The sequence below is a fragment of the Squalius cephalus genome (assembly GCF_949319135.1).
Source record: "Squalius cephalus genome assembly, chromosome: 10".
NCBI classification, from domain to species: Eukaryota; Metazoa; Chordata; class Actinopteri; order Cypriniformes; family Leuciscidae; genus Squalius; species Squalius cephalus.
In genome coordinates, this window is record NC_137131.1 from 40,880,308 (window position 1) to 40,908,012 (window position 27,705).

Below are 27,705 nucleotides of genomic sequence, written 5' to 3' on the forward strand. Positions count from 1 at the left end.
TTCTAGTTTGTGAAGGTTTTATTTGATTTATTACAGCAAGTTACAAAAGAGGTTGGATAAAGTGAATTAGTGAAATTGTTGCAATCATGCAAGAGCACAGGGCATCATTCAGTCATCCGGTAAATCAGGGTTCCCACACATTTTGATAAATGGATCGTCAGTTACGTTTCTATTCATGATTACTGGATGTTTCTAAAAAAAAAAAAAAAATTTATAGAAATTGCAAGCACAAAGTGCAATTTCTAGCTGTGGAAATACGATTATGTGATATAATTGATTATTAGAGGTGACAGTGATCATTGTGCGCTTGAAAGTCCAATTATATTCCCATTCAAATAAGGTAATTTGAAGCAAATACACACTGCCCAGCCAAAAAGAGTCGCTGTTTGGATAGTCAAATGCTTAAGAGTCTATGACTGGATCATTATTGCAGTGATTATTATGTTTCTAGCATGTTAGTGTTTGGCAACAGTTCTTCTAACCCTAATTGATGGAGTGTGTAGTTTTTCATTTCTTAGACAACCATGTAAGAAGACACATCATGGCCATATTCCAGGATGACAATGTCAAGATTCATCAGGATCAGATTGTGAAAGAATGGTTGGCAGGAAACATGAAGAATCATTTTCACACATTAATTGATGTTCCTCTCTTCTTAAACTCATTGAAAGTCTTTGGGATGTGCTGGAGGAGACTTTACAGAGTGCTGGACTCTTGCATTGACATTACAAGATCTTGAGCAAATACTGATGCACCACGTGATGGAAATAAATGTTGTGATGATGTTATTTCCATCAAGAGGTGCATTGCATTGTCATCCTGGAATATGGCCATGATATGTCTTCCTTGATGTTTGTCTAAGAAATGAAAAGCTACACACTTCATCAGTTAAGGTTAGAAGAACTGTTGCCAAACACTAACATGCTAGAAACATAATAATCACTGCAATAATGATCCAGTCATAGACTCTTAAACATTTGACTATTTAAATCCAAACATTTTTTTGGCCAAGCCTAAAATGCATTTTATGTTTCAAGGTAATTGTGAATAAACTATGGGTATCAACACAAAACTCTTTCCTGACAGTGTTATTTTATTTTTTTAAGTTGTCAGCCAGCGGCAGCATCTTTCATCATTTTCACGAGATTTTCATGACCCCCAGAATATTTTGTATGAATATCTGAACATACAAACTATCAAAAGAAAGAACAGAGCCTCTGCTGTTAAACAAACAAACAAAAACAATTTTATTCTAGTTTCATGCATTCTTTTTTTTATTAACATTTGAATATGGGTAAGTTTCATTAAAGCAAAATTTTGAACAAAAAAGCTGAGAAAGTCCAGTTTTTGTCAAAGACTACGCTTGGATCGGATCCAGAACGATGTTTAAAACATCGTAACGTTATGCAGTTTTAAATGTATATGCTGTTTTATGATTGCGTTAGTTCACGTGTGTAAGCAGTGCTTCTATCGCTTGTTTCTGCCGCTGCTTCAATGGTTTCGAAACTGAGATTCTGTGCTATTTAACACTCAAAACATGGGTTGCCGGAGCCGGAAAAACTCGACAATGTAAAAGAGTTAATCGACAGCCATAAGCTCATAATCGTGAAATCCAAAGCTATAGAAATTTCCAGGACTTCTTTGCAAGATTTTATTTACACAAATTTTCTGGACCAAGATCCAATTTTTTAAATTCCCTGATTTGTCTGTGTTTTCCATGACTGTGGGAATCCTGATGACTGTAATGAGACGTCAGATACAGAGGTAAATATCTAGAGCTTCCTTCATTTCACCAGTCATAAAACAGAAAAACAACACAAAGGAAACAGACATAAACAGAATAGCTTTGGTTCAGAATGTGTCGGAATTAAGGCAGGTTTGGGATTTTTAGTACAGTTTCATTTTAGATGCTCTGAACTCTTTAATTGGCCTAAAGTCAAGGTTCAATTCACGTCCTTTAATTGCAAATTGCCAATGTTTTTTTTTCTAACAGCAAGATTTTAAGCTAAACATTTATGTGAAGGTAAAAGGGAAACTCTTTTCAGGTCTTGTCAGTTACACTAATTAATGTTGCTTACACAATGTCAAGAAAAATACATAAATTAGATAAATACTACAAAAAATCCATAGAAAATGAAAAGATTTATACATTTAAAATTTCTGTAAGAGCACTCACGCTGTGAGCCGGGAGGTCGCGAATTTGAAACTACAAATAAAGCGTTAAATTGTATTACAGGATGGACAAGCCGTTATTAATTACTTGGCTTAAAATATATTAGTAAAATAAATGGCAAAATAATAACACTGTGTATAAGTCACCACAGCCCCTTTAAAAATGACAAAACACTGAGCATTTTTTACACTTTTTGCAAAGGCAAAAAAAGTTTTTCAGTCATAAGTGCCAGGATGAACAAGCACCAGAAGGATATAATGCTGTGTGATGGAAGATTGTGGATAGGTGTGTGTTCATGTGTGTTCTAAGGTTCGCTTTAAGGCATTCAGAAGTAAGAACTGAGATACATGTTGGAAAGTGTGTGCGATTTGAGTTATTACAAACATACATGTTCAGTCTTTATGAGCTAAAAACAAAACGCATTTGTTAAAAAGCTATAAATATTCCAATAATGTGAAAGTTTGTCCAGAAGGGAACGTTAAAAATATTCCACCTCTTAAAAACCCATTTTTCTGCAGTTCCTCTAGGTTACGTCAGTGTCTTAAATCGTTATAAAGATGCTGTGCAATAGTTTGCATATTCGTAGTGCTAATGCTGCTGTCCAGCAATGAATCATCCCTTTCCTACAAATCAGCCTCTAATCTGATAAATATATAAAAACATTATAATTCACACCTGGTAAGATCTACGCTAACCAACTTTACCATCCCATCCCACTACGAATATTACTTAGCAACACTAAGTGCTTAATTTGTTAAAAGGTAAGTCTTGCTTTCTGAAATAATCCATTTAGAATTAAAAAGCCCTAGATTGTCATCCAGTAACACTACAATAACTTCAGAGAGGGTGAAGATATGCAAATGCGGGGGAACCGTCATTGGTCAGCAGGGGTTGCCGTGGTGATCATGCAGCCAATCGTTGAGCAGCCAGTTCCTCCACATCCTCCCGGGTCTCGTTGATCTCTGCGAGCGTGCGCACAAACCGGGTCCACTCGTCCTGCCGGGGCACTGCAATTTGCTGCAGACAAAAAAACACCAGATGAGTTTCAATGACAACCGTATGGAAGCTTGTTTCCACCAGGGAATAAAACATTTTTAAAAAGTAATTGCCTTTTGCCCCCTCAGAATTTGCAATTTTATATCCACAATTATTGGAAAAATTGCGATATATAAAGTCAGAATCTGAGAAATAAAGTCACAAATGCAAGAAATAAAGTCAGAATTGCAAGAATAAACTTGCAAATATTTTTTTTCCCTCGATTACGAGTTTATATCTTGCAATTCTGATTTATTTTCTAAGACGTAAACTTGGAATTGTGAAAAAAAGTCAGCTGACCATTTCATCTTACAATTCTGACTTTTTAACTCGCAATTGCAAGTTTTTATCCCACAATTATGGGAACAAAGTCAGATTTGCTGTATATAAAGTCGCAAATGCAAGAAATAAAGTCAGAATTGCAAGAATAAACTTGCAATTCATTTTTCTCTCAATTACGAGTTGATATCTTGCAATTCTGATTTATTTTCTAAGATGTAAACTCGCAATTGTGAAAAAAAGTCAGCTGACCATTTCATCTTACAATTCTGACTTTTTAACTCGCAATTGCAAGTTTTTATCCCACAGTTATGGGAACAAAGTCAGATTTGCTGTATATAAAGTCACAAATGCAAGAAATAAAGTCGGAATTGCAAGAATAAACTTGCAATTCATTTTTTTATCTCAATTACGAGTTTATATCTTGCAATTCTGATGTTTTGTTTAAGATATAAACTCGCAATTGTGAGAAAAAAGTCATCTGGAAATTCAGACTTTTTTTCTCACAATTGTGAGATATAAACTTGCAATTGTGGGGGAAAAAGTCAGCAGACAAAAGTTACTAGTCACTCAGCATTTTCACTGGAAGAACTGCCATATAGATATTTTTTAATATTATCTCATAATTTGGCAGCAGGAATATTAGGCTGCTGTCACTTTAAGACCTGATGCACAGATCCATTAAACTGTTACACATGCGTTTTCTTTCTCAAATGTTCACATTCACTTAAAACATAACAGAGTATGGAGTATTCACGTAAATACAGTCAATTTAATTTATATTTATATATAAAAAAGCGAGATAAATGTCGAAAAAACCTTTTTAATTCCGTGGTGGATACAAGCTTCCATACAAACTACAGTATATTTGGCAATTGGTCGTCCTCACCTCTCCAACATCGTAAATGTGCACCTGTCCCTCAGAGTCGCCGACGGCCACCTCTCGTCCCGAGTGAGCCCAGCGCACGCGGTTCAGCGCGGGGTTTCCTTCCACCATTACGCTCGCTGTGGGGACCTGAGGCAGCACACATTCATTCAAGATCTGGGGATCTGTTCACATTATATTTCTGTGAGATTTGTGTACCTCAGTTTCATTGTTAAGGTTCCACAGGTCCAAACGTCCGACCCCGTCCACGCAAGCAAACAGAGCCGGGTGTGTGGGTGACCACATGACATCATACACGTAGTCGGAGTTGTCCTCAAAAGAGTACAAAGGCTTATTGTTCTGTCAGGAGAGACACAAACAGAGCAGTGTTGCTACTGGTCACTAAAACAAAACTAGTAAAAATTGTTTTTGCGCATTTAAATAAAGCTAAAATCAAATATAAATATTAGACTAGAAATTAAAACACTGATATAAAGTAAGTTGAAGTACTAAAATGACTAAAACTCAAATTAAAAATGAATCAAAGCTTATTGATTTATCAGGACAGTCTCAAACATATCCCAGGATACCGATATAGCTGATGGGAATGCCATTTATCAATAACATTTCTCAAGTGTTGACACAATCTTTTTTGTTGAACTTAAATAAAATAAGTTTAGTTAAAGTAAAAAACAAAAAGTTTATTGTTCTGTCAGGAGAGACACGAACTGTTTTGTTACTGTAAACTAAAACTATAAAACATTGTTTTCATTAAAGGTGGGATCAGTAGTTTTTTTAAAAACACTTTTGAAAACTGTGTCAGACCCGACTACCAAAACACACTTGTAACCAATCAGCAGTAAGGGGCGTGTCTACTGATGATGGGGAGGAGCACACAGCACAGACATTAGCCGAACAATTACAGAAAGAGAGATGGCAGATAAAAAACAAAAGAGGAAAATGTCTGCTGAACTTAAAATCCCAGCGCTGGAGAGAACTCAAGGAGCGGGAAGGTCTAACATCGGACGCCGAGTTTGCTTTATTTCTTCTCGATAGGCGAGTAACATCGTTTAGCTTTGTGAACAGAACTAATATATGCTGGCCATTGCTTGAATATGCTAGTGAATTATTATTGTCGTTCGATTAAGCTATGAAAAAGACACACATAAGCCTGCCGCGTTTAAAACCTCCCAAAGTGTGTCTGAAAAGTAAGATAATACACTCCTAATCTTTGTTTCCTTTGGTTCCTCATTTAGTGATTGATATAACCCCCTAATCTTGTTTTAGTTGTAATATATTCGTTACTATGATTGTCATGCTCGTGCTATCGAGTTGATCATGATAACTTTGTGTTTTTGGGATGGGTGAATGTGAAACGGAGCTGAACCATTGACGCGTTAAAACACACATTGCTACTAAATGCATTCGACATGGATTACCATAGTAACACACAGGCCGGCAGGTACAGCGGATTCTGCCGTAGTCGTTGCCTGGGTTACGATCGCGTACGGAAGTGTGGGGCGGAGCTATCAAATTAGGGGCGAGATCATTTTGGGGTAGGGGCGTGTTTGATTTGGTGATTTCAAATATTAACATTGGCCAAAAGTGTTTTTCAAAAACTACTGATCCCACCTTTAATTTAAATAAAGCTCAAATTGATGAAAACTTAAAAACCTTAAAAGAAAATAACAAACCGAAATAGAATAATTTGAAGAACTAAAATTGATAAAACTCTATTTGAATAAAAATGCTAATAGAATCAAGCCAAACAGAATTAAAAGATAAAAGTGAAAATGACAAAAGCATATAACAAAACTTTAATAATATATAAATGATACTAAATAAATCCTCCATCAGATCTGAGTTTCCACTTCAGCAGTGTAGATGTAGTGTATTATCACCTTGGTGCTCCAGAGTTTGACGGTCCAGTCAAAAGAGGAAGTGACGAACAGGTGAGAGAAGTCGACCGGTCCTGACGCCGTGTGGCAGTCGAGCCCTGTGATTGGTCCATGATGGCCCTCAAACATCTCACTGATGCCCGCTTTACTACAACACACACACACAGAAATCAAAGACTTGTGCGGATGTGAAACTGACACACACAGTGCTGGCTCACACTATTACCTGCCATGTCTACAGGAGGTGTAGATGGACCCGTCCTCACTGCCCACAACAAAGTTATTGACATCACCCAGAGGAAATGACATGGAGGTCACGGCAACTGACTTGGACTGTTTGAACACGAGCTCCAGACTGTCCTACATACACACACACACACACACACACACAGCAGGTGTGAGTTTGACTCTTGTGTATCTGGATGAAAGAGAGCAACTGGCGCTGTTTCAAACCCTAGTGAGTTTCCTACAAAGCCTTTTTTGTCGATGTTTTTAGGATTCATAGAATTTTTATATTAATGCTCTTGGCAGACGCTTTTATCCAAAGCGACTTACATTGCATTCAAATACCAGTTTATGCATTCCCCGAGAAAAAAGCTTGGGGTCGGTAAGATTTTTTGAAAGAAGTCTCTTCTGCTCACCACGGTTGCATTTATTTGATCAAAAATACAGTAAAAACAGTAATGTTGTGAAAAATTATTACAATTTAAAACAGCTGTTTTCTATGTGAATATATAGTAAAATGTAATTTATTCCTGTGATCAAAGCTGAATTTTCAGCATCATTACTCCAGTCTTCAGTGTCACATGATCCTTCAGAAATCATTCTAATATGATGATTTGATGCTCAAGAAACATTTATGATTATTATCAGTGTTGAAAACAGTTGTGCTGCTTCATATTTTTGTGAAAGCTGTGATTTGTTTTGTTTTTCAGTTTTGATTTTATAACATCACATATGTCTTTTGACAAATGTAATGTGTCCTTGCTGAATAAAAGTATTAATATCTTAACAAAAACAAATATCACTGAGCCCTTGAAGGGCTGTGTGTGTGTGTGTGTGTGTGTGTGTGTGTGTGTGTGTGTGTGTGTGTGTGTGTGTGTGTGTGTGTGTGTGTGTGTGTGTGTGTGTGTGTGTGTGTGTGTGTGTGTGTGTGTGTACTTGTACAACTATCTTTGTGAGGACCAGTTTGAGTTTTAGACCATTGGAGTGAGGACAAAGAGCTTTGTGAGGACCAGTTTGAGTTTTAGACCATTGGAGTGAGGACAAAGAGAGTAAAGTGAGGACATTTTGTCCGGTCCTCACTTTCTGAGACCCCTTTAAAGGCCTGTTTGAGGGTCGAGACTTGGTTTTAGGGATAAGGTTATAATGAGGTTAAGGGTCGGTTAGGGTCAGGGGTCGGGTTAGGCACTTAGTTGTGATGGGTAAGGTTAGGGTAAGCGGCTAGAGATTGCATTGTGTCAATGAATGTCCTCATAAAGATAGATGTACAAGAATGTGTGTGTGTGTGTGTGTGTGTTTCACCTGTGGTGTAGACAGCATGTCCAGACTCCAGGAGCACATCTTCCCATCCGTGGAGATGCTGATGAGATTGTGAGCGTTCTGAGTCCCCACCACATTCACACAGTACACCGGGTGCTGGAGAGAGAGAGAGAGAGGGTGAGAGAGAGAGAGAGAGAGAGAGAGAGAGAGAGAGAGAGAGAGAGAGAGAGAGAGAGAGAGAGAGAGGAGAGAGAGAGAGAGAGAGAGAGAGAGATGATCCACCAGAACAGTGTGGATGAAGATGATGCACTGCAGGGGTGTTTGTGCTCGTGTACCGTGTGAGCTGAGGCTGAGAGCGGCGTCCTCTGCACAGGGGTGCGTTTGTTACTCCGGTTGTCCCACAGCACGATCTGACCCGAGTACGTGCCTCCAACCACCAGATTCGGATGAAACTGTGCAAACGCTGCCGACATCACTGCAGACTGAACAAACACACATACTCCGTGAGCCACGTGACCTTTGAACCTCAACATAATAATATAATATTGTATAAATGTATGTACCGTAATATATAATATTTAATAAAATAATAAGACTAAACAATTGTTGTTATTAACAATACATTTAGTTCATTATGTACTTTGATATCTTAAACAGGTTCAAGCCTTCCATAAACCTGTAATTCACACACTGACTGGGCATATTATAACATCTCAGCAGATTCATTTTTAAGAATTACTAGGTTTACTGTGTGATTTGTTTATGAATGTATGTATGTATTTATTTATTTATTTTAATTCATTTTAATAATCCATCCATTCTCCAAAACTAAAATGAAATGAAACTAAAAAATAATGAATTAAAATCATTTTTTATGTAATTATTTATTTTAATAAAAAAATATTTCAATAAATCAATCTCAAACTTTTTTTCTGTTGAATCCACAATCTTCTTAATTTCCATGAGATGAATAATGTGTGATCTTAAGACGAGATCATAATAAAACCAAGACAAAATTAGGTTACACTTTTACAATTTTAAGATGTCTGTGTTACAGTGTAATTATATATTTAAGTACTGAGTAATAACAATTAACTACATGTACTTACTACAATAGGGTTAAGGTTAGTTGCATGTAATCACGGATAATTTAATGTTATTACTATAGTAACTACATGTAACGAGGACACTGTAAAATAAAGTGTTAGCCAAAATATTATTTATTTATTTTTAATGCACAGAGATATGCATTGAGATGGTCACCTGGCAGTGGAAGACATATTCCGGTGTGGTTTTCTTATATTTCATGTTCCAGACGAGAGCCACGCCGTCCGGCTCATGTGGCGCGTCCTCATTACTACAATATGATGCCAACAGCAGCTCAGGGTACTGATGGGAAGGGGAAAACAGGAACAGTGAGGGGAACTACACTGAAAAGATAGTATTTAAAGGGATGGTTCGGAGTAAAATCAACCTAGGGTCCTTTGCACCATGACCTCGAGCCAAACACCCCCCAGAAGCCTTTTTCCCTTGGTTGAACATTATTAAAGTTAGAGCTTATTTAGAGATATCAGCCAAATGGTTTAGTGCAGGCGCTAATGGATCCAAGGTTGTATCTGGTAAATTACCCCACTAATAATGCCCAGAATGGTACCAAACTTCTACAGTAGTACAAATAGGTTCTGTACTCATAAAACGAGGCATTGGAAAGTTTGTAAGTACATCAGGAGTTTGTTTAAATAACACTTGCCTGACGGCTCATGCTTCCGCTAACCTGGACGTCGAGGTCACTTCCGTGATTTGGGAAAAGCATGTAAAAGTCCTGGCAGAAAGCGATGCATAAGGATGTAGTGTAACGACGCCCATTTCCAGGAATGCACTAATATTTTGTTGATAGTACCAGTTTATAACAATTATTAGTCAACACTTTGGGAAAAAATTATAATTCGTTGTTACACTACATCCTTATGCATCGCTTTCTGCCAGGACTTTTAAGGGCTTTGGACAACCTTGGATCCATTAGCGCCTGCACTAAGCCATCCGGCTGATATCTCTAAATAAGCTCTAACTTTAAAAATGTTCAACCAAGGGGAAAAAAGGCTTCTGGGGGGTGTTTGGCTCGAGGTCATGGTGCAAAGGACCCTAGGTTGATTTTACTCCGAACCATCCCTTTAACTAAATACACACTTTCAGTCAAAAGTTTGGACTGAGTTGCATGATCACGTACCTGTGGTGACCAGTCGAGACACGTGACGACTCTGTGTTTAGACCAGCGTTCGTCCGCAAACTGTCTGTTCAGGTAGAGTTTGGCCCCGGCCTGCAACTCCCTGAAACAAACACAGTCACACGTCTCACACACACCAGAGCCGTTCCACATCTGATACCAGATCAGCGAACACTCTCCTCACCCCTCTTTATCCTGAAGGTCTCGCCCGCTGTAGTCGAAAAACACATCCACCTGCTCAGAGAGCGCGCGCTCCATGATCCGAGAGCTGTGGTCAAAGAAAGTCACGAACTCCGACGAGTGAAGAATCTGCTGTTTCTCTTCCTCCGTCAGCTCATGAGGCAGCGCTACACACAGAAAAAGTGTCCTCCATTAATAATCATTTAAAGCTGAATTCACATCTTATGGAACGATGTAAAATGAATTGTATGATTTCTCTTATTGCCGTGTTTTAGAGCGCTACCTTCTTCTTCCTCTTTTTGAGGGTCTTTCTCCTCTTGAAGCTCTAGAACAGGCTGCGTCACGCCCAAATCTTCCTCCTCTTCCTCATCTACGGACAGCAGAGAAAGAGTTTAGTCTCATTACTGCTTTACAGAAAAGCAGCGTGTGTGTGTGTGTGACTTACCATTTTTGTGATGAGTTTGTGTGGGCGTCTGGGTCTCTTTTGAGTATGACACCATCTCTTTGGGCGGGAAGTCCACCTGCGTGACCTTTGACATGCCCAACTTCAGCGGGCCACGTCTGCAGAAAATACAGACACATATGTTGAGATGGAAAAATGCTGTGGGATACACATAAAAATATCTGTAATAAAATATTAAATTAAATTCAATTAAAATGATTAAATAATAATGACATTTAAAAACAATAAATAAAGTCAAAATAAATAAATACAATTAAATTAAAATAAATCATTAAACTAAAAACAACAAATCACTACTTAATAATAAATAAGTTAATTAAAATGACTGAATCTAAAAATAAATAATTATATAGGGAAAGTAAATAAATGGGGAAAATAAATAAATGAACAATAAATTAATAAAAATAAAGAAATAATTAAATTAAAAACAAAAATTAATTAATAATAAATAAACAAACAATTAAATAGCTTAGTTTAAAAACAAAGAAATAAACAATAAATTAATTAATAAAAAATACATAAATCAAAATAAATCAATTAAAAATAAATAATTGATTAAATTAAAATCAACAAATAATTAATTAAATCATAATAGATAGATAAATAAATAAATAAATAAATAACTGATTCTAAAACTAAATTATTATATACATTTTACATGAATAAATAAATGGGAAAAATAAATAAATGAACAAAAAATTAATTAAAAGAATTATTAAATTTAAAATAAATGAAATAAATACTTAAATTAAAAACCGCAAATAATTAATAAATAATAAACAATAAAAAATTACTGAATTTAAAAATAAACAAACTAGAAAGTCCATCTGCTGAGGGGTGATAATGTGTCCACAAAGTCAGTACAACAGTTTGAGCGTCTTAGAAAGTACATACTAAACTACATGTAGTTTAATTCAATGTTACATAAGGTACATTTCATGTTGGTCTGAATGCTTTCCGACAGGAAATAAGATTGTATATTGATAAATCATGGGTCACTCTACCTGGACTTAAGCGGGGCGAGACTAATTCAAACATGTTAAAAAAAAAAAATCAGAAATGACCTTTAAGGTAGTTAAACATAATTAAGCTAGCTATGCTAGGGGAGTCACAGTGTATTCACACAATTCACTATTTGGTTCATCATGACTGTCCATGAAAAAAAAAAAAAAAAAGGCAGCAGGAGTGAGAGGACACATGTGAAAGAAGGATAAATGAAGGAGAGGCGGGTAATAAAGCAGAGAGAGCGCAGCAGGAGTGATATTAATGAGAGCGAGACAGCAGTACCCGAGCTGAGAGTCTGAATGGAGCAGTAGAGTAGAGGGGTCAGAGTCCCAATGAAGAGTCCTGTTAGAGACACATGCATGCACACGGTTACAAGGCAGAGTCTCTCGCTGTTACACACGTATACATGTGCATGCAGATGACTTCCACATAGTACACAACGCAATACAGACAATAGAAATCAAACCCCAAAGTACTTTACATATATTGTTTATATGCATGGCTTTATGAAGTGTTTATGGAGGCAGGGTGTGTTATGATGTAAGACGGTTGAAATGTGTCGACTGTTTTTGCTGCACATTTTCATTTTCTTTTGTTGTGCTGTGGACTTGCAAAAATACAAAAATGCTTTAAATTATATTTTTTCTTCAGCTTTTAAAATGTGGAAAAAAAAAGATTCTACTTTCTGAATGTACTGTTACTGTATATGTGAAGTAAATATATATATATATTAGGGCTGTGAAAAGATTAATCGCGATTAATCGCATCCAAAATAAAAGTTTGTGTTTACATAATATATGTGTGTGTATGGTGTATAATTATTTTGTATATATAAATACACACACATGCATGTTGTATATATTTAAGAAAAATTTTGATTTTTGTATAATTTATATATAAAAAAATTATATTTATATATAATATAAATTATATATAAATATATACAGTATATGTATGCAAATATTTCTGTGTATTTATATATACAAAATAATTATACACAGTACACACACATATATTATGCAAACACAAACTTTTATTTTGGATGCGATTAATCGCGATTAATTTTTTGACAGCCCTAATATATATATATGATATGTGATGTAGATATTTTGATATATAAAATTTATTTGATATATATAGCACTTTTTATAACACTCTTTTAACTCTTTTTTTTTAACTGTTAAATAAAATTATGTTGAATCTCGGAAAAATCAAAACATAAAATAGAAATGACAGAAAATATTGTGTCAAATTAAAAGAATGAGGAAAATAGATGAAAAGATGTTAAGACAATGATGAAAACATATTTACAGTGAAACATGGAGGAATGTGAAATACAGAGTGTGAAGAAAAGTTCAGTTGTAGATGCTTTCCAGGCAACAAATTAAAATAATGAAATGATATCATGTGAAGCTGTTTTTTTCCATTATTTGTGTCATGAATTAAAAAAAACAGGATGAAGAATTTGTAAGTTACTTAATACCCTTCATTAACCAAAAACAGGCAATCACATGGTTGTTTAATATACATAATGTATTAATACAATGTATTAATTATGTATTAAATTATATTATATTATATATATATATATATATATATATATATAAAACCATATTTTAATAGAATTTTAAGCAAAATGAACTACACTATCTTTCAGAAGTTTGGGGTTGGTAAGATTTTTTTAATGTTTTTGAAAGTCTCTTATGCTCAAGTCTGCATGTATTTGATCAAAAATACAGTAAAACTGTAATATTGTAGTAACAATAATAATAATTTAAATTTTTACAGCACCTTTCCAAAGCCCTAGGTTGCTTTACAAATTTAGGTTAGAGAAATACAGACAAAATACAAACATATACAAACATCCATAACAAAGTACAGTTCACAGACCAAGAGCTGAAGAGTAATATTCAGAGAAAAAATGTGTTTAAGAGGTTTCTGAAAGAAAGAAGGGAGAATGCTTGACGGATATCTTGAGATAGAGCATTACACAAACTGGAACACTAAGGTTCTGTTTACAGCTGGTGTTTAGATGTGTTTTGGTCGATCGGATCACAAGTGAACGACGCTAAATACAGGTGTAAACACGGTCTAAAACGTTTTGAGCTTGTCCACTTCCACACACTTCCAGAGGGAGTCGAAAACACATTAGACTGGATTGCTTTCATAGTGTAAACGCTCATGTGGTCGAATGTGTTCAAACAGCCACAAAAGACCGTCTACTCTCCGTCTACTGAACTAATGCGTGAACATTATAGGAAGAGCTCTAGCCAGACGGGATTTAAACTTTGTCAGATGAAGATCCAAGTTTGGTTTGAAGATGAAAAATGTACCAAGCACAATGTTCTCTCCCCATTCCTGATCTCTAACACACACTCACAGCGTTCAGCGTGATCATTTTTTCCAGGATTCTTTGATGTATAGAAAGTTCAAAAGAACAGCATTTATTTGAAAGTGAAACATTATAAATGTCTGTTTATCCTTTTTTTTTTTTAAACCTTACTTACTTATACCCCAAACTTTTGAATGGTAGTGTATACACATTTCCTGTGACGTAAGGTCTTGGTCATTCCCTCCACCTGTTCTGTATCATGTACACGTGTGTGTGTGTGTCTCACCTCGGCCCTGTGCCACCGTCTCCCGAGTCCTGGCTGCCCGTTTCGCTGGGTGTGCCCACTGATTTGGCAGAGGGGGACATGGGAGGGGGGACTAAATAGTGAAACAGACACGTATCCTCTGTTACCACACGCAGAGGTTGCACTACACACACAAGCATAAGCGGGGTGAAGGGGGGTGTTGGGAATTAAAAAAGAGCATAAAACATCCAAGTAAAAAAGGATGAATAAAAAAGTAGGTAAGCAACAAAAAGCAAGAGGATGGTGCAAGAAACACGAAATCAAAGAGGATTGAGTCACACAAAAAAAAGAGAAGACAAAAAGTGCAGTGGTTAATATTCATGCAGGATCCTCATTCCAAACCAAACCAAACTATTATGTTAAGAAAGAAAGAAAGAAAGAACAATGAACGATAAAACCAGAGGAAATGGATAACATAATTATGAAGGTTTTGGGTTCTTGTCAGCTGGTCAGGCAAAACCAGCAAAACCAGCTTAGGCTCATTTAAACAGGTCATAAATCACGATTCTCCCTCTATTCTGAACAGAAAACTAAACAAAATAACATATCCTAGAGATTCTGACCAATGTTAATTGCTGCAGTCTATTTAAAATGTTTAATGAATCTGAATTAATTATCTTTATTGAATGAATGATTCAATGACTCACTCATAAACACTTCACTCGTTTCATTACTGGATGAATCAGTGTTTTTGAACGAATCTCTTGGATGAATGATTCAATGACTCACTCATAAATACTTCACTCGTTTCATTACTGGATGAATCAGCGTTTTTGAACGAATCTCTTGGATGAATGATTCAATGACTCACTCATAAACACTTCACTCGTTTCATTACTGGATGAATCAGCGTTTTTGAACAAATCTCTTGGATGAATGATTCAATGACTCACTCATAAATACTTCACTCGTTTCATTACTGGATGAATCAGCGTTTTTGAACGAATATCTTGAATGAATGATTCAATGACTCACTCATAAATACTTCACTCGTTTCATTACTGGATGAATCAGTGTTTTTGAACGAATCTCTTGAATGAATGATTCAACGACTCACTCATAAACACTTCACTCGTTTCATTACTGGATGAATCAGCGTTTTTGAACGAATCTCTTGGATGAATGATTCAATGACTCACTCATAAACACTTCACTCGTTTCATTACAGGATGAATCAGTGTTTTTGAACGAATATCTTGAATGAATGATTCAATGACTCACTCATAAATACTTCACTCGTTTCATTACTGGATGAATCAGTGTTTTTGAACGAATCTCTTGAATGAATGATTCAATGACTCACTCATAAACACTTCACTCGTTTCATTACTGGATGAATCAGTGTTTTTGAACAAATCTCTTGAATGAATGATTCAATGACTCACTCATAAACACTTCACTCGTTTCATTACTGGATGAATCAGCGTTTTTGAACGAATATCTTGAATGAATGATTCAATGACTCACTCATAAACACTTCACTCGTTTCATTACTGGATGAATCAGCGTTTTTGAACGAATCTCTTGAATGAATGATTCGACTCACTCATAAATATTTCACTCGTTTCATTACAGGATGAATCAGCGTTTTTGAACGAATCTCTTGAATGAATGATTCAATGACTCACTCATAAACACTTCACTCGTTTCATTACTGGATGAATCAGTGTTTTTGAACAAATCTCTTGAATGAATGATTCAATGACTCACTCATAAACACTTCACTCGTTTCATTACTGGATGAATCAGCGTTTTTGAACGAATCTCTTGGATGAATGATTCAATGACTCACTCAAATACTTCACTCGTTTCATTACAGGATAAATCAGCGTTTTTGAACAAATATCTTGAATGAATGATTCAATGACTCACTCATAAATACTTCACTCGTTTCATTACTGGATGAATCAGTGTTTTTGAATGAATCTCTTGAATGAATGATTCAATGACTCACTCATAAACACTTCACTCGTTTCATTACTGGATGAATCAGTGTTTTTGAACGAATATCTTGGATGAATGATTCAATGACTCACTCATAAACACTTCACTCGTTTCATTATTGGATGAATCAGCGTTTTTGAACGAATCTCTTGGATGAATGATTCAATGACTCACTCATAAACACTTCATTCGTTTCATTACTGGATGAATCAGCATTTTTGAATGAATCTCTTGAATGAATGATTCAATGACTCACTCATAAACACTTCACTCGTTTCATTACTGGATGAATCAGTGTTTTTGAACGAATCTCTTGAATGAATGATTCAATGACTCACTCATAAACACTTCACTCGTTTCATTACTGGATGAATCAGCGTTTTTGAACGAATCTCTTGGATGAATGATTCAATGACTCACTCATAAACACTTCACTCGTTTCATTACTGGATGAATCAGCGTTTTTGAACGAATCTCTTGGATGAATGATTCAATGACTCACTCATAAATACTTCACTCGTTTCATTACAGGATGAATCAGCGTTTTTGAACGAATCTCTTGAATGAATGATTCAATGACTCACTCATAAATACTTCACTTGTTTCATTACTGGATGAATCAGCGTTTTGAACGAATCTCTTGAATGAATGATTCAATGACTCACTCATAAACACTTCACTCGTTTCATTACTGGATGAATCAGTGTTTTTGAACGAATCTCTTGAATGAATGATTCAATGACTCACTCATAAACACTTCACTCGTTTCATTACAGGATGAATCAGCGTTTTTGAACGAATCTCTTGAATGAATGATTCAATGACTCACTCATAAACACTTCACTCGTTTCATTACAGGATGAATCAGCGTTTTTGAACGAATCTCTTGAATGAATGATTCAATGACTCACTCATAAACACTTCACTCGTTTCATTACAGGATGAATCAGCGTTTTTGAACGAATCTCTTGAATGAATGATTCAATGACTCACTCATAAACACTTCACTCGTTTCATTACAGGATGAATCAGCGTTTTTGAACGAATCTCTTGAATGAATGATTCAACGACACATTTTTTAACAATCACTTGTCGCCACCTGGTGGCATAACAATGTAATCGTAATTTGACGCACTGTGTTACTTTCAAAAGGGGATTTGCTCTATTTCGATCGCTATCATAGTAATCAGTGTTTAGCCTACATCTGAATTATAAACTTCTGTGACAATATGAATGATTGTCACACAGAAATAACGAAACTGCGTGGTTAAAAAGACGTGTTTGTGAAGCTGATTCATATCTATACATGACTACTGCTCTCTCTGGGTCAGCGGCAGCGTGAATACAGATCTGAATGTTCGCTGTGATCAAACTTGTCAAAGGTTTATTAGATATTCTTACATCTAAGAATGAGATCGTGTGGGTGTTTTCGATCTTTTAACGATTAATCGTGCAGCTCTAATCTATACATTAGAAATAATAGCATCAGTCCTGCTTTCACCTTACTGTCTCACATAGACTAAGTGGACAAGTTTCTGTTAATGTGTTAATGTGTTAATCTGTTTGATGGACAGAAAAAAGGTTGTAAAAGTCGTAGAACAAGAAATTTTTGCTGTATTATTTTAATAAATAGTCTTTTCTCATTGGAAATAAGGTTTTGAGCTCTGAAAGTTTCAGAATGTGCATCAAGCTCTAACAAAAGATCCAGATCTCTTCATGATATAATTGCGTGTAGATGTAGATTACTAATAAAAAGCATGCTTGTTGTGACCACATGCTAGTGACAAAAACCTAATATAATTTCCCATGCTGCTTTGTTGTGTCATACCCATGGAAGCATCCACTATCCCCATGCTCTGCAGCAGAGCCTCTGCCTCCCTCCTCTTCCTCTCCAGATCAGAGTCATCCTGCGGAGGAGACGCTCCCTCCTTCCGGCCATCCAGCTTCAGGAGAGAGAGAGAGAGAGAGAGAGAGAGAGAGAGAGAGAGAGAGAGAGAGAGAGAGAGAGAGAGAGAGAGAGAGAGAGAGAGAGAGAGAGAGAGAGAGAGAGAGAGAGAGAGAGAGAGAGAGAGAGAGAGAGAGAGAGAGAGAGAGAGAGAGAGAGAGAGAATTTGAATTTTGAAAAAACCTTTATTCACAATAATTCACACAACTATTACAACAGAAAGGAAAAAACTAATCAACACACCTTAAACCAACACACAATAACAGATACCATCAAGCCTCACAAAAGAGGGGGACATTACAAAGAAAAAACTAACTCATCTTCAGAAATAACACACAATGCTCCATTACAACACCAAATCGTCTCAAAATTAGACAAGTCATCCATACTTTTATAAAATTTAAAATCAATCACCACCCTTGATTTCACCAGCATTAAAAAAACCTCAGTGATGCTTTGGCAAGGCTTTTGCTCAATTTTCCTTTTCCTGCTGGTATATATTGCCAATTTTGCTTGTCCCAAAACAAAATTCAAAAGTTGACAGGCATACCTCTTGTTCCGACTATATTTAAAACCCAGAATAAAAGTTTTTTCAGAAAAAATCTCTTTACAACAGTTAAATATTCCTTTTAATAACACAAATAAAAGTTGTAATCTAGAACATTGCATAAACGCATGAAACACTGTTTCCCTTTGCAAACAAAAGGGACATTCTGAACTAACTTCTGGATTTAAAACAGAAATAAAAGAGTTTACAGCAATGATACCATGAAGGATTCTCCACTGTAAATCCCCTGCCCTCTTTGATAATGGCGGCTTATATAGCGATCTCCACTCAGGTTTTACATTTTCATCTAGCCCCAAAAAAGAGCGCCATGGTGTATCAACCTTTCTTTCAAAATATGTCTTATTAAAAGCCATAACACAAGCTCTATACAACAAATTACCTTTAGTTGACAATAAATCCAACCACAAAGATTGCCAATTCTTTAAAAAAAACACCTGTACACCCATCAAGATTAGGTAAAAACTCTAGACAGGGAAAAAGGTCTTGAGCATTGGGAGTATATGTCCCAGAGTTGTAATCTTTTAACATTTGGTTCTCTTCATCTGTGAGAGCTGATCTCAGTTTAAACAAAAACAAAGAAACAAGGCGAACAGATCTAATACCCAAATATTGGGATGCCATCTCTGCATTCTCCAAATTTGAGCCAGCCAAAGTCAACATCTGTCCTAAAGTGACAACCCTGGATTTTTGGAGAGCAGAACTGAACCCATGTAAATTACACTTGTTCGTTATATCCAGACGTGCTCCAAATATCAAAGGTTCCTCTAACAGCCAATGAAGAGAGTATGAACTTTCAGTCTTTTGAATATGAAACAAACTCCACACTTTAAAAAGGTTTTTATAAAAGCACGGCATCTTTGAAAAGTCCATTTTTAAGGGGTTCATCAAAAAAATATGTTTATCCAACCCAAACCCCCCAAAGTTTTGCAATATGGCAGAGGCAGCAGCCCTCCAACTCACATCAGACGCACCATCAAAAAATCTCTGTAGAAACTGCAACCGAAACGCAGCGGTCCTGCTTTGTAAATTCATGAGTCCTTGTCCTCCTTCTTCCTTGGGCAGGTATAAAACACTCTGTTGTACCCAGTGTAATTTGTCCCAGAAAAAGTCCACAAGAACAGCTTGAATTTTCGCTAGAAGTTGCTTTGGAGGATCCACACAAGCCAACCTGTGCCACAGAGAGGAGGCAACCAGATTGTTTACAACAAGAGTTCGTCCTCTATAAGACATATTTGGAATCAACCATTTCCATTTTTCCAGACGCCCCGTAATTTTTTCACACACCCCTTCCCAATTTTTCTGTTGAGTTACATCATCACCCAAAAAAACACCTAAATATTTAATCCCTCTTTTACCCCAAACTAACCCATCAGGAAGGTTTGGTTTGCCATCAACCCACTGACCAACCAACAGTGTCTCACATTTTGTCCAATTGACTTTAGCGGAGGATAACAACATAAAATCTCTAATTAATTTAAGTAAAACTTGTATATCATTTTGTCCACTAATTAAAACCATCACATCATCAGCATAAGCTGACAAAACAATGTTATTCTTACAATTGGATAAACATAAGCCACACACCTTTTGTCTTATTCGTTGTAACAATGGTTCAATGGCCAAAGAATATAGCATCCCAGATAAGGAGCACCCTTGTCTTATACCCCTTTGAACCTGGAAAGGAGCACATAAGCCGCCATTTATCTTCAGTACACTCTCAACTTTACTATAGAGTACTTTGACTTTGTCTATAAAATCTTGACAAAAACCAAAAGCTCTCAAAGTCCCCCACAAATAGGAATGTTCGACTCGATCAAATGCTTTTTCTTGATCCAAAGAAATCAAGCCCACGTCTAACTTTAACAATTTTGAAATTTCTAATATATCACGAATTAGTGAAATGTTATCAAACATTGATCTACCACGAACACAGTAGGTCTGGTCCGGATGGATGACCTCGTCCAACACTCCAGCCAGTCTATTAGCTAAGGCCTTGGAGAGCAGTTTGTAATCGCTGCACAGAAGTGAGACGGGGCGCCAGCTCTTTATTTCAGTGAGATCCCCTTTTTTCGGTATGAGGGTGATTATTGCTCTACGACAACTCAGCGGCATCATACCTTCAGACAAGCTGTCATTCAGTACCTGTAATATATCCACTCCCAGCTCCGTCCAGAATGATTTATAAAAATCAACTGGGAGACCATCCACTCCTGGAGCCCTCCCAGACTCCATGCCTTGAAGGGCCTTATGCAGCTCTCCCAAGCTCAACGCACCTGAAAGGGCTGCATTACCCTCTTCAGACATCTGGGGTAAGGAAGTGAAAAAGGCATTTCCTTCATTGCTCCCCGACTCAGACTCACTTCTGTATAGATTCTGATAAAAACCAACTGCTCTCCTTCGGATATCACCAGGTTCTACTAACAACTCCCCATTCTCAGAGCGCAAAGCTTGAATTAAACGTCTTTGCCCATTCTTTTTCTCAAGGCTGAAGAAGTATTTGGACGGCGCATCCATTTGGGCTATACTCTGAAATCTTGACCGGACCAGTGCCCCTTGTATTCTATACCCCAGCAAATCATCTAACCGAGCCTTTTTCCTTAACCCGATTTCTAAATATTGATTATCTCCAGTGGATTCCGCTAACTGTTGACATTCACTTATTTCATTTTCTAAATTCTCCAAAGATCTTCTCATCTCTCTAGTAACATTGTGAGTGTACTGCTGACAGAACTGCCTAATTTGAACCTTGCCAAAGTCCCACCACTGTTGTACTGATTGAAATTCGTGCTTTGTATTTCGGTATTCCTCCCAAAAAAAATTAAAAGAGCCCCTAAAAAAATTGTCACTCAACAGAGAAATATTAAAGTGCCAGTAAGCACTTCTATGTTTGAGAGAGCTTAAAATAAAACAGCATTGCACCATTCCATGATCTGAGAAGCCTATAGGAATAATTGAACATTTATTAAAAATATTAAGATGATGCTTAAATCCATAAACTCTATCCAATCTAGCAAGCGACACTACGTTATCTCTTGTATGAACCCATGTGTATTGTCTCTCAGTTCCATTTAATTGCCTCCAGATATCACATAATTCATACTTCTTTATTATGTGGATGAGACGTTTTTGGGATGGCAAATGAGGTTCAATGTGGTTTCTGTCCAATACGTGTTCAGTACAATTAAAATCACCCCCCAAAAATAAATATTCTTCAGAAGAACAACTTTGCAAGATAGAACATAATGTGTCTAAAAAAACCATCCTTTCAACTGCAGCAGTTGGAGCATAAACACAGATGAAAACAAACACGTTATTTTCGAAACAAGCTCTTACTTTTAAAAGTCTGCCTTTTATTATTTCATCAACAACATATGAAATTGGACTAAAACTTTTTGCAAACAAAACAGCAACTCCAGCACTTGTTGAAGTATGATGGCTCAGTACCGAAATACCCTCAAACTCCCTTGCCCAATCAGCAGCATTTTTACCATCACTGTGTGTTTCTTGTAGTAAGATAACATCTAGATTCTTCTGTTTCATCACTTCATTCAACATGGCTCTTTTCCTAATGTCTCTGGCACCGTTCACATTCAAGGTAGCCAGGCGTACTTCACTCATGACAAAAGTAAGCAGAAAAAAGAAGAACAGCCCTCCAACACACAACAAGTCATTAAAAGTGGTATCTCTTAATTTTTTAAACATCATTATACAACTCCTTGTCTAAATTCCTCACAATCTTCTTCAAACGATACACTTCTCTATTAGTAAAACAACCTTCTGCCATTAGGCTTCTCGTTTTTTCAACAAACTGCTTGATGTCAGGGAAATATTCTTGAACACAAACACCTCTTTTGTTTTTTGTTGCCCTAAGAAACATCTTTATATCCTCATTATCGTAACTTCGACCAGAAAAATCACTTTGAGAAAGCACTACACTGGAATCAGACAACTCGCTATCACTTTCAGTCTCCTGATCCTCACTAACTTGTACATCCATTTTTTTGCAAGCTTTTTCATCCTGCAATTGACCAGGCTTTTTCCTTTTTTGGGGTACTTTGAACATATTGTTTTCCATCTCTGTAACAACACAATCCGCCTCACATACACTCTGCAAAGTCATACTCTCTGCAACACCAGATGATTGTTTGCCTTCCGTGTTCCCAGAAAACTGTACCCCAATCACTTTTCCATCATTGCAAATAGTTGTTTCAACGCGTGTCATACCTGAGTGCTCTCGATGCGTCGAAGTTGAACCAGCCTCGGCGAAGCCAGCAGCATCCAGCCCCTCACCGGGGGGTTCCTTCCCCGTAACCACCGACTCCGGCTCGGCCCGACTCACCCCCGGCGCCTCACAGTTCAACAAAACAGCCTCGATTGCCTCACTCGCACCGGGAACGGAATTAACATTATTTTCTTTATTAGCATCGGTTTCCTTTAATTTATCCGGACAATTCCGAATTACATGTCCTGATTTGCCGCAACCGAAACACTTTGCTTTCGCTGTAGTAACAAAAATCACGTAATCAAATCCCTCAACTCGAAAATTAAGTGAAAATTCCAACTCGGCATCATCTTTAACTACCATATATGCGAAACGCCTAAAAGAAACAACGTGTTTCAAAAGAGGGGATTCACTACTGATCGCAATCTTTTTGATTGGGGATACCAGTTTTCCGTAACGAGACAACGCCTGAGTTAATATTTCATCACTAAGAAAAGGGGGAACGTTGGACAAAGTCACCCTTTTTGATGGTAGTAAGAGGGGAAGCACAGTGACAAACTCATCGCTGATCACAATTCCATGCTCAACTAATTCGTTTGCTTTTTCAATACTGTTGAGGAAAATCACCATGGCATTGTTCATCCTCGAGGCGGAAACAATACATTCATGCCCCACAACCACTCCGACAGCCATGCAACATTCCTCAACACCTGCAGCAGACGCCACTTTAACCGCATGGCGCCGCGTGAGTGAACCCAAACCCTGCGCACTTTGGGCCGTCATGTCTCCCTGATAAAACAGGTAGCACGAGGCCCCAAAGGCAAAACCAAAAAAAATAAGAAACACAAACAAACAAACAACAAAACAACAAGAAAAAAGAAAGAAAAAAAGATCCACTCGAGTAAACCACCCACGCTCACAACCGTCCACTCGCACCCAACACTCACGCCGGAAGCAGAGAGAGAGAGAGAGAGGGAGAGAGAGCGAGAGAGAGGGAGAGAGAGAGAGAGGGAGAGAGGGAGAGAGAGGGAGAGAGGGAGAGAGGGAGAGAGAGAGAGAGGGAGAGAGGGAGAGAGGGAGAGAGAGGGAGAGAGAGAGAGGGAGACATGTTTCAGTGTAACAACCACAGACATCAAATCCCTACAGGTTAGTCCACAGCTCACCTCTTTCTTCTTGCGTTCTTCCTCTTTCCTCTTCTTCTCCTCCCTGATCTGGGCCAGGCGTTGTTTCTTTCTCTCTAACTCTGCTTTCAGCTCACTTTTGTCAGACATTCTGCAGACAGACACACACACACATTTAAAGTCCCCCTGTGGTGAAAATCCAGCTTTTAATGTTGTTTATATGTCTATGTGGTGTTTTTAATATGCTTTAAGACAAGCCATGTGTAAATTCATAAGTCGACACCATTGCTGAGTATTTTCTCCTTAAAACTGCAGTGAACCAAAGACAGTCTCAAAAACACGCTTTGAAATCACTGGTGTTTCTGACGTCACAAACTTCCTTGTAACCAATCAGATCAACGTGTGATCGTCAACGAGTGGATCTCTGAGCTGATGGAGTGAGTGGAGGCGGGGCTCATTTGCATATTCATAGAACAGCGTATAATTACTGAGGCAAGGGTGTCGAGTTACATTCAAGATATTCTAATGCATGAAGAATTTTTTTCAAGGAAAAAATGCTTAAATATGTATTTTGGTGATCAAAGATGAGTTTTAAGGGATAAAATGATTGACTACAGGGGGCTTTAAGTCTTGTGAGTGTATTTGGATGCTACAATTTTGTTAGTAAATCTGATTTATTAGAGGTATTATTTAGGACATAAAACAATTACAAAAATAATACAGGCAACACTTCAAGACATCTTCCATTAAAACTGAAGGGTGTGGATTTTGGAATAAACTGCTGCTTCGATGTATATGTAATGAGTGATTATAATTAAGATATTAATAAATATTTTTCCTTCTAAATATCACATGAGTTGAATGACTTCTCTAGGCTTATGAGATTTAACTTTGTTATAGAAGTTACCAGTGTGATCACTGAAATGTTCTTTCCAAGCATTCTCTAATGTCTGTATGTGATATGAATGCAGTAACAGTGCTTGCTCATTTAGCCCGGCTTCCAGAAATGAAATATGGAAAGATGTTTTGTTTTGTTAAGAAAGGTCTTCAACATGTGTCAATGATTGCATCTGTTTTTCTAGGGTACTCTGACATCTATGGTCAACAGGGGTCATTGAAGTCTATAGTTTAAAGGTGCACTGTGTGTTTTTAGCGGCATCTAGTGGTGAGATTGCGAATTGCAACCGACAGAAGTTAATACGGTGGCCGACAGGAGAAGATGCACATCTGAGGTCATAAAAAAAAAACACACAAAAAAGGTCTCTGAGGTCATTCTGGTCCACTCCACACCCATGATGAGCAGGACTCATGACCAACACCACTCCACCGCCTCATCAACAGCCTCACTCGGGTCTGACGAACGCGACACAGTTTGAATACTTTAGTGTTGCAGAATTGAGCAAAAGTCTGAATTTTCGATGTATGAGTGTGAACTTGAATTGGACACAAACCACAGGTTTTTGATCTGGGATTTGAAGGGGAATGACAGGAAGAAGAATTTACTGAACTGAACAAAAGCAGCTGAAAAAAAAGTGCCTTAAAACTTCCTAAATTATTTGCAAGATATATTGATAAAACCCTCTTAAGTTTAATTTGATTTATGTTGTAATTTGCTTTGATATATTTCATTATTTATTTATTGTATTAATCAATACATTATAATAAACAATAATTACTAAATGTTTTTAAGTGATTATTTTGTTTTTGTTTAATTTTTACATTTTTATTTAAAAATATTTTTTATTTTTCAATCGATCCTGGCTGGATTTATTGTGCTCGTGTTAAACAGTGACAATGCCTGTTTGTTAGAGGAAGTCCATCACAAGTTTTAACAATATAATATTAATTGTGACAATTTATTCTCTGACATGTAAAATACATTTTCTGGTTTAATATATTTCTCTAAACTAAGTTCAACATTGTCTATATATATATATATATATATATATATATATATATACACACACACACACACACACACAACAACAACAATTTATATAACAAATATATCAAATATTATATATAAATAATACAAATAAATATAATTATAAAATTCTACATATAAATAAAACTATATGCTTATATAGTGACCAATTTAAATATATATATTTTTTTGTTTTTTTAATAGGTGATATTTGAAATGATACTAATGTAATGTTTATGGAATAATTTTGTGTGTAAGATTCATTCTGTTATATAAAACAGTAGACATTATTAATTACAGTAGTTATATTAATTTCTTTATATAAATCCAGTTGTGTTTTAATTATACTGCCTTACACCTGACTCAAAATAGTATTCTACAATTCTCTGCGACTTTAAATTAAATTTAGGAACTGAACTGGAACTAAAATAGGTTTTTCCAATACCGAATGAAACACATCCAGGTTTTCAGTATAATGGAATAACATTAATCAAAGATAGACCTATTTACCAACAAACTTCTTATAATAATCCTACATTATATTAATTTTTTTACTTTATTATTTTTGTTTACTAAATGACAACTCGCTGCGGCTACACATGTAGTCTGAGAAGAGTGTGTTTATCCCAGTGACACACACACACACACACACACACACGCACGCACAAGGGACACTCCTGTAAGAGTCCCGGATGGTCAGTCAATATGGCTGCACAGCAAACCGGCCCGGTGAAAGCTCGCAAACTAACATAACATCATTCGTTTAAAAGCATAATTACTTTTATTGACAGAATTATTTAAGCTGCGCGCGCAGGACTGTCGATCCGAGCGCGCGCTCATTAATGCATCATCATTTGTCTAGTTGCATCAGCTGTGTATTTATGTTTCTTTTCCCCCCAAATTATTTGAATTGATGTTTAATAACACAATGCATTAGGAATTCATTTTGTGCTTTGTTTTAAATCAATTTCAGTAAGACTGTATAAGTTATTATAACATAAATGACAGTTAAAGCGCACACGTCAGACGGCCTCATGAATCAATGCAGAAACACCGCCTTTAAAACACACAATAAATCATTATAACACCAGAAAGCCTACATTAATAAAGAAAACATTATTCTTACTTGAAGTAAAATGTTAGCGGCTTGGGGTCGGTATGAAGAGGATTATTCTTCTGTCAGCGGACTAATAACTTATTATCCTCTTTCTCTGTTGTGACAGCAGCGCTGAATCTGGGATGCGGCTACGGGTGCCGTGAGGTGCTGTTCTCAAACAGAGCGGATGCGGCGTTTCGTAAAGTGACCACTAGATGGCGCATTTTAACTTGACAGATTAGTGATGAACTTCCTTTTGAACCCTATGTTTTAAACCACAGTCTATGTTTTGAACACACAACACAAATAAATACCATTACCAGTCTCGCGATGACGTCCTGGATTCAATCAGAGATTTTAATTAAATCCAAAACGCTAACCTTGTTGTTATGCTTTTCTTTTTTTTTTCTTTTTTGTGTATGTATAATTACATAATGTGTTGTATGCAAATCCAGGATTTTTTTTTTTCGTATCATTGGTTGTTCATTGTAAGAGATACAACCTTGCTTCACTTCCCTGAGCTTGTAATTATGTGTAAGTTCTGCAATAAATAAAAAAAAATAAAAAAAATAAATCCAAAACGCACTAGACGCGTGATTTCTTTTAGTATTAGTTTTTAGTATTAGATTTTCTTATACAAAATAA

General features: G+C 36.5%; 1 protein-coding gene across 4 annotated transcripts; it reads right to left on the minus strand.

Moving 5' to 3' along the window:
- Positions 1 to 2: 2 nt before the first annotated feature.
- On the minus strand, positions 3 to 27,266 carry dync1i2b (dynein, cytoplasmic 1, intermediate chain 2b). Of its 4 annotated transcripts, none has more exons than XM_079882753.1 (17): positions 27,091 to 27,266; positions 24,083 to 24,191; positions 18,013 to 18,127; positions 14,223 to 14,313; positions 11,887 to 11,946; positions 10,582 to 10,697; positions 10,420 to 10,506; positions 10,141 to 10,303; positions 9,960 to 10,059; positions 8,996 to 9,121; positions 8,068 to 8,214; positions 7,775 to 7,888; positions 6,477 to 6,610; positions 6,254 to 6,398; positions 4,572 to 4,712; positions 4,377 to 4,502; positions 3 to 3,190 (listed from the first exon to the last, which is right to left on the minus strand). In XM_079882753.1, the coding sequence occupies exons 2-17, from the start codon at positions 24,188 to 24,190 to the stop codon at positions 3,077 to 3,079; spliced, it is 1,887 nt and encodes a 628-aa protein (XP_079738879.1). In that variant the 5' UTR covers position 24,191; positions 27,091 to 27,266; the 3' UTR covers positions 3 to 3,076. The 4 variants fall into 4 exon arrangements, with proteins under 4 accessions (XP_079738879.1, XP_079738878.1, XP_079738881.1 ...); XM_079882752.1 differs by having other exon boundaries at positions 14,223 to 14,364; positions 27,091 to 27,207; XM_079882755.1 differs by lacking the exon at positions 11,887 to 11,946 and having other exon boundaries at positions 27,091 to 27,222.
- Positions 27,267 to 27,705: the final 439 nt, after the last annotated feature.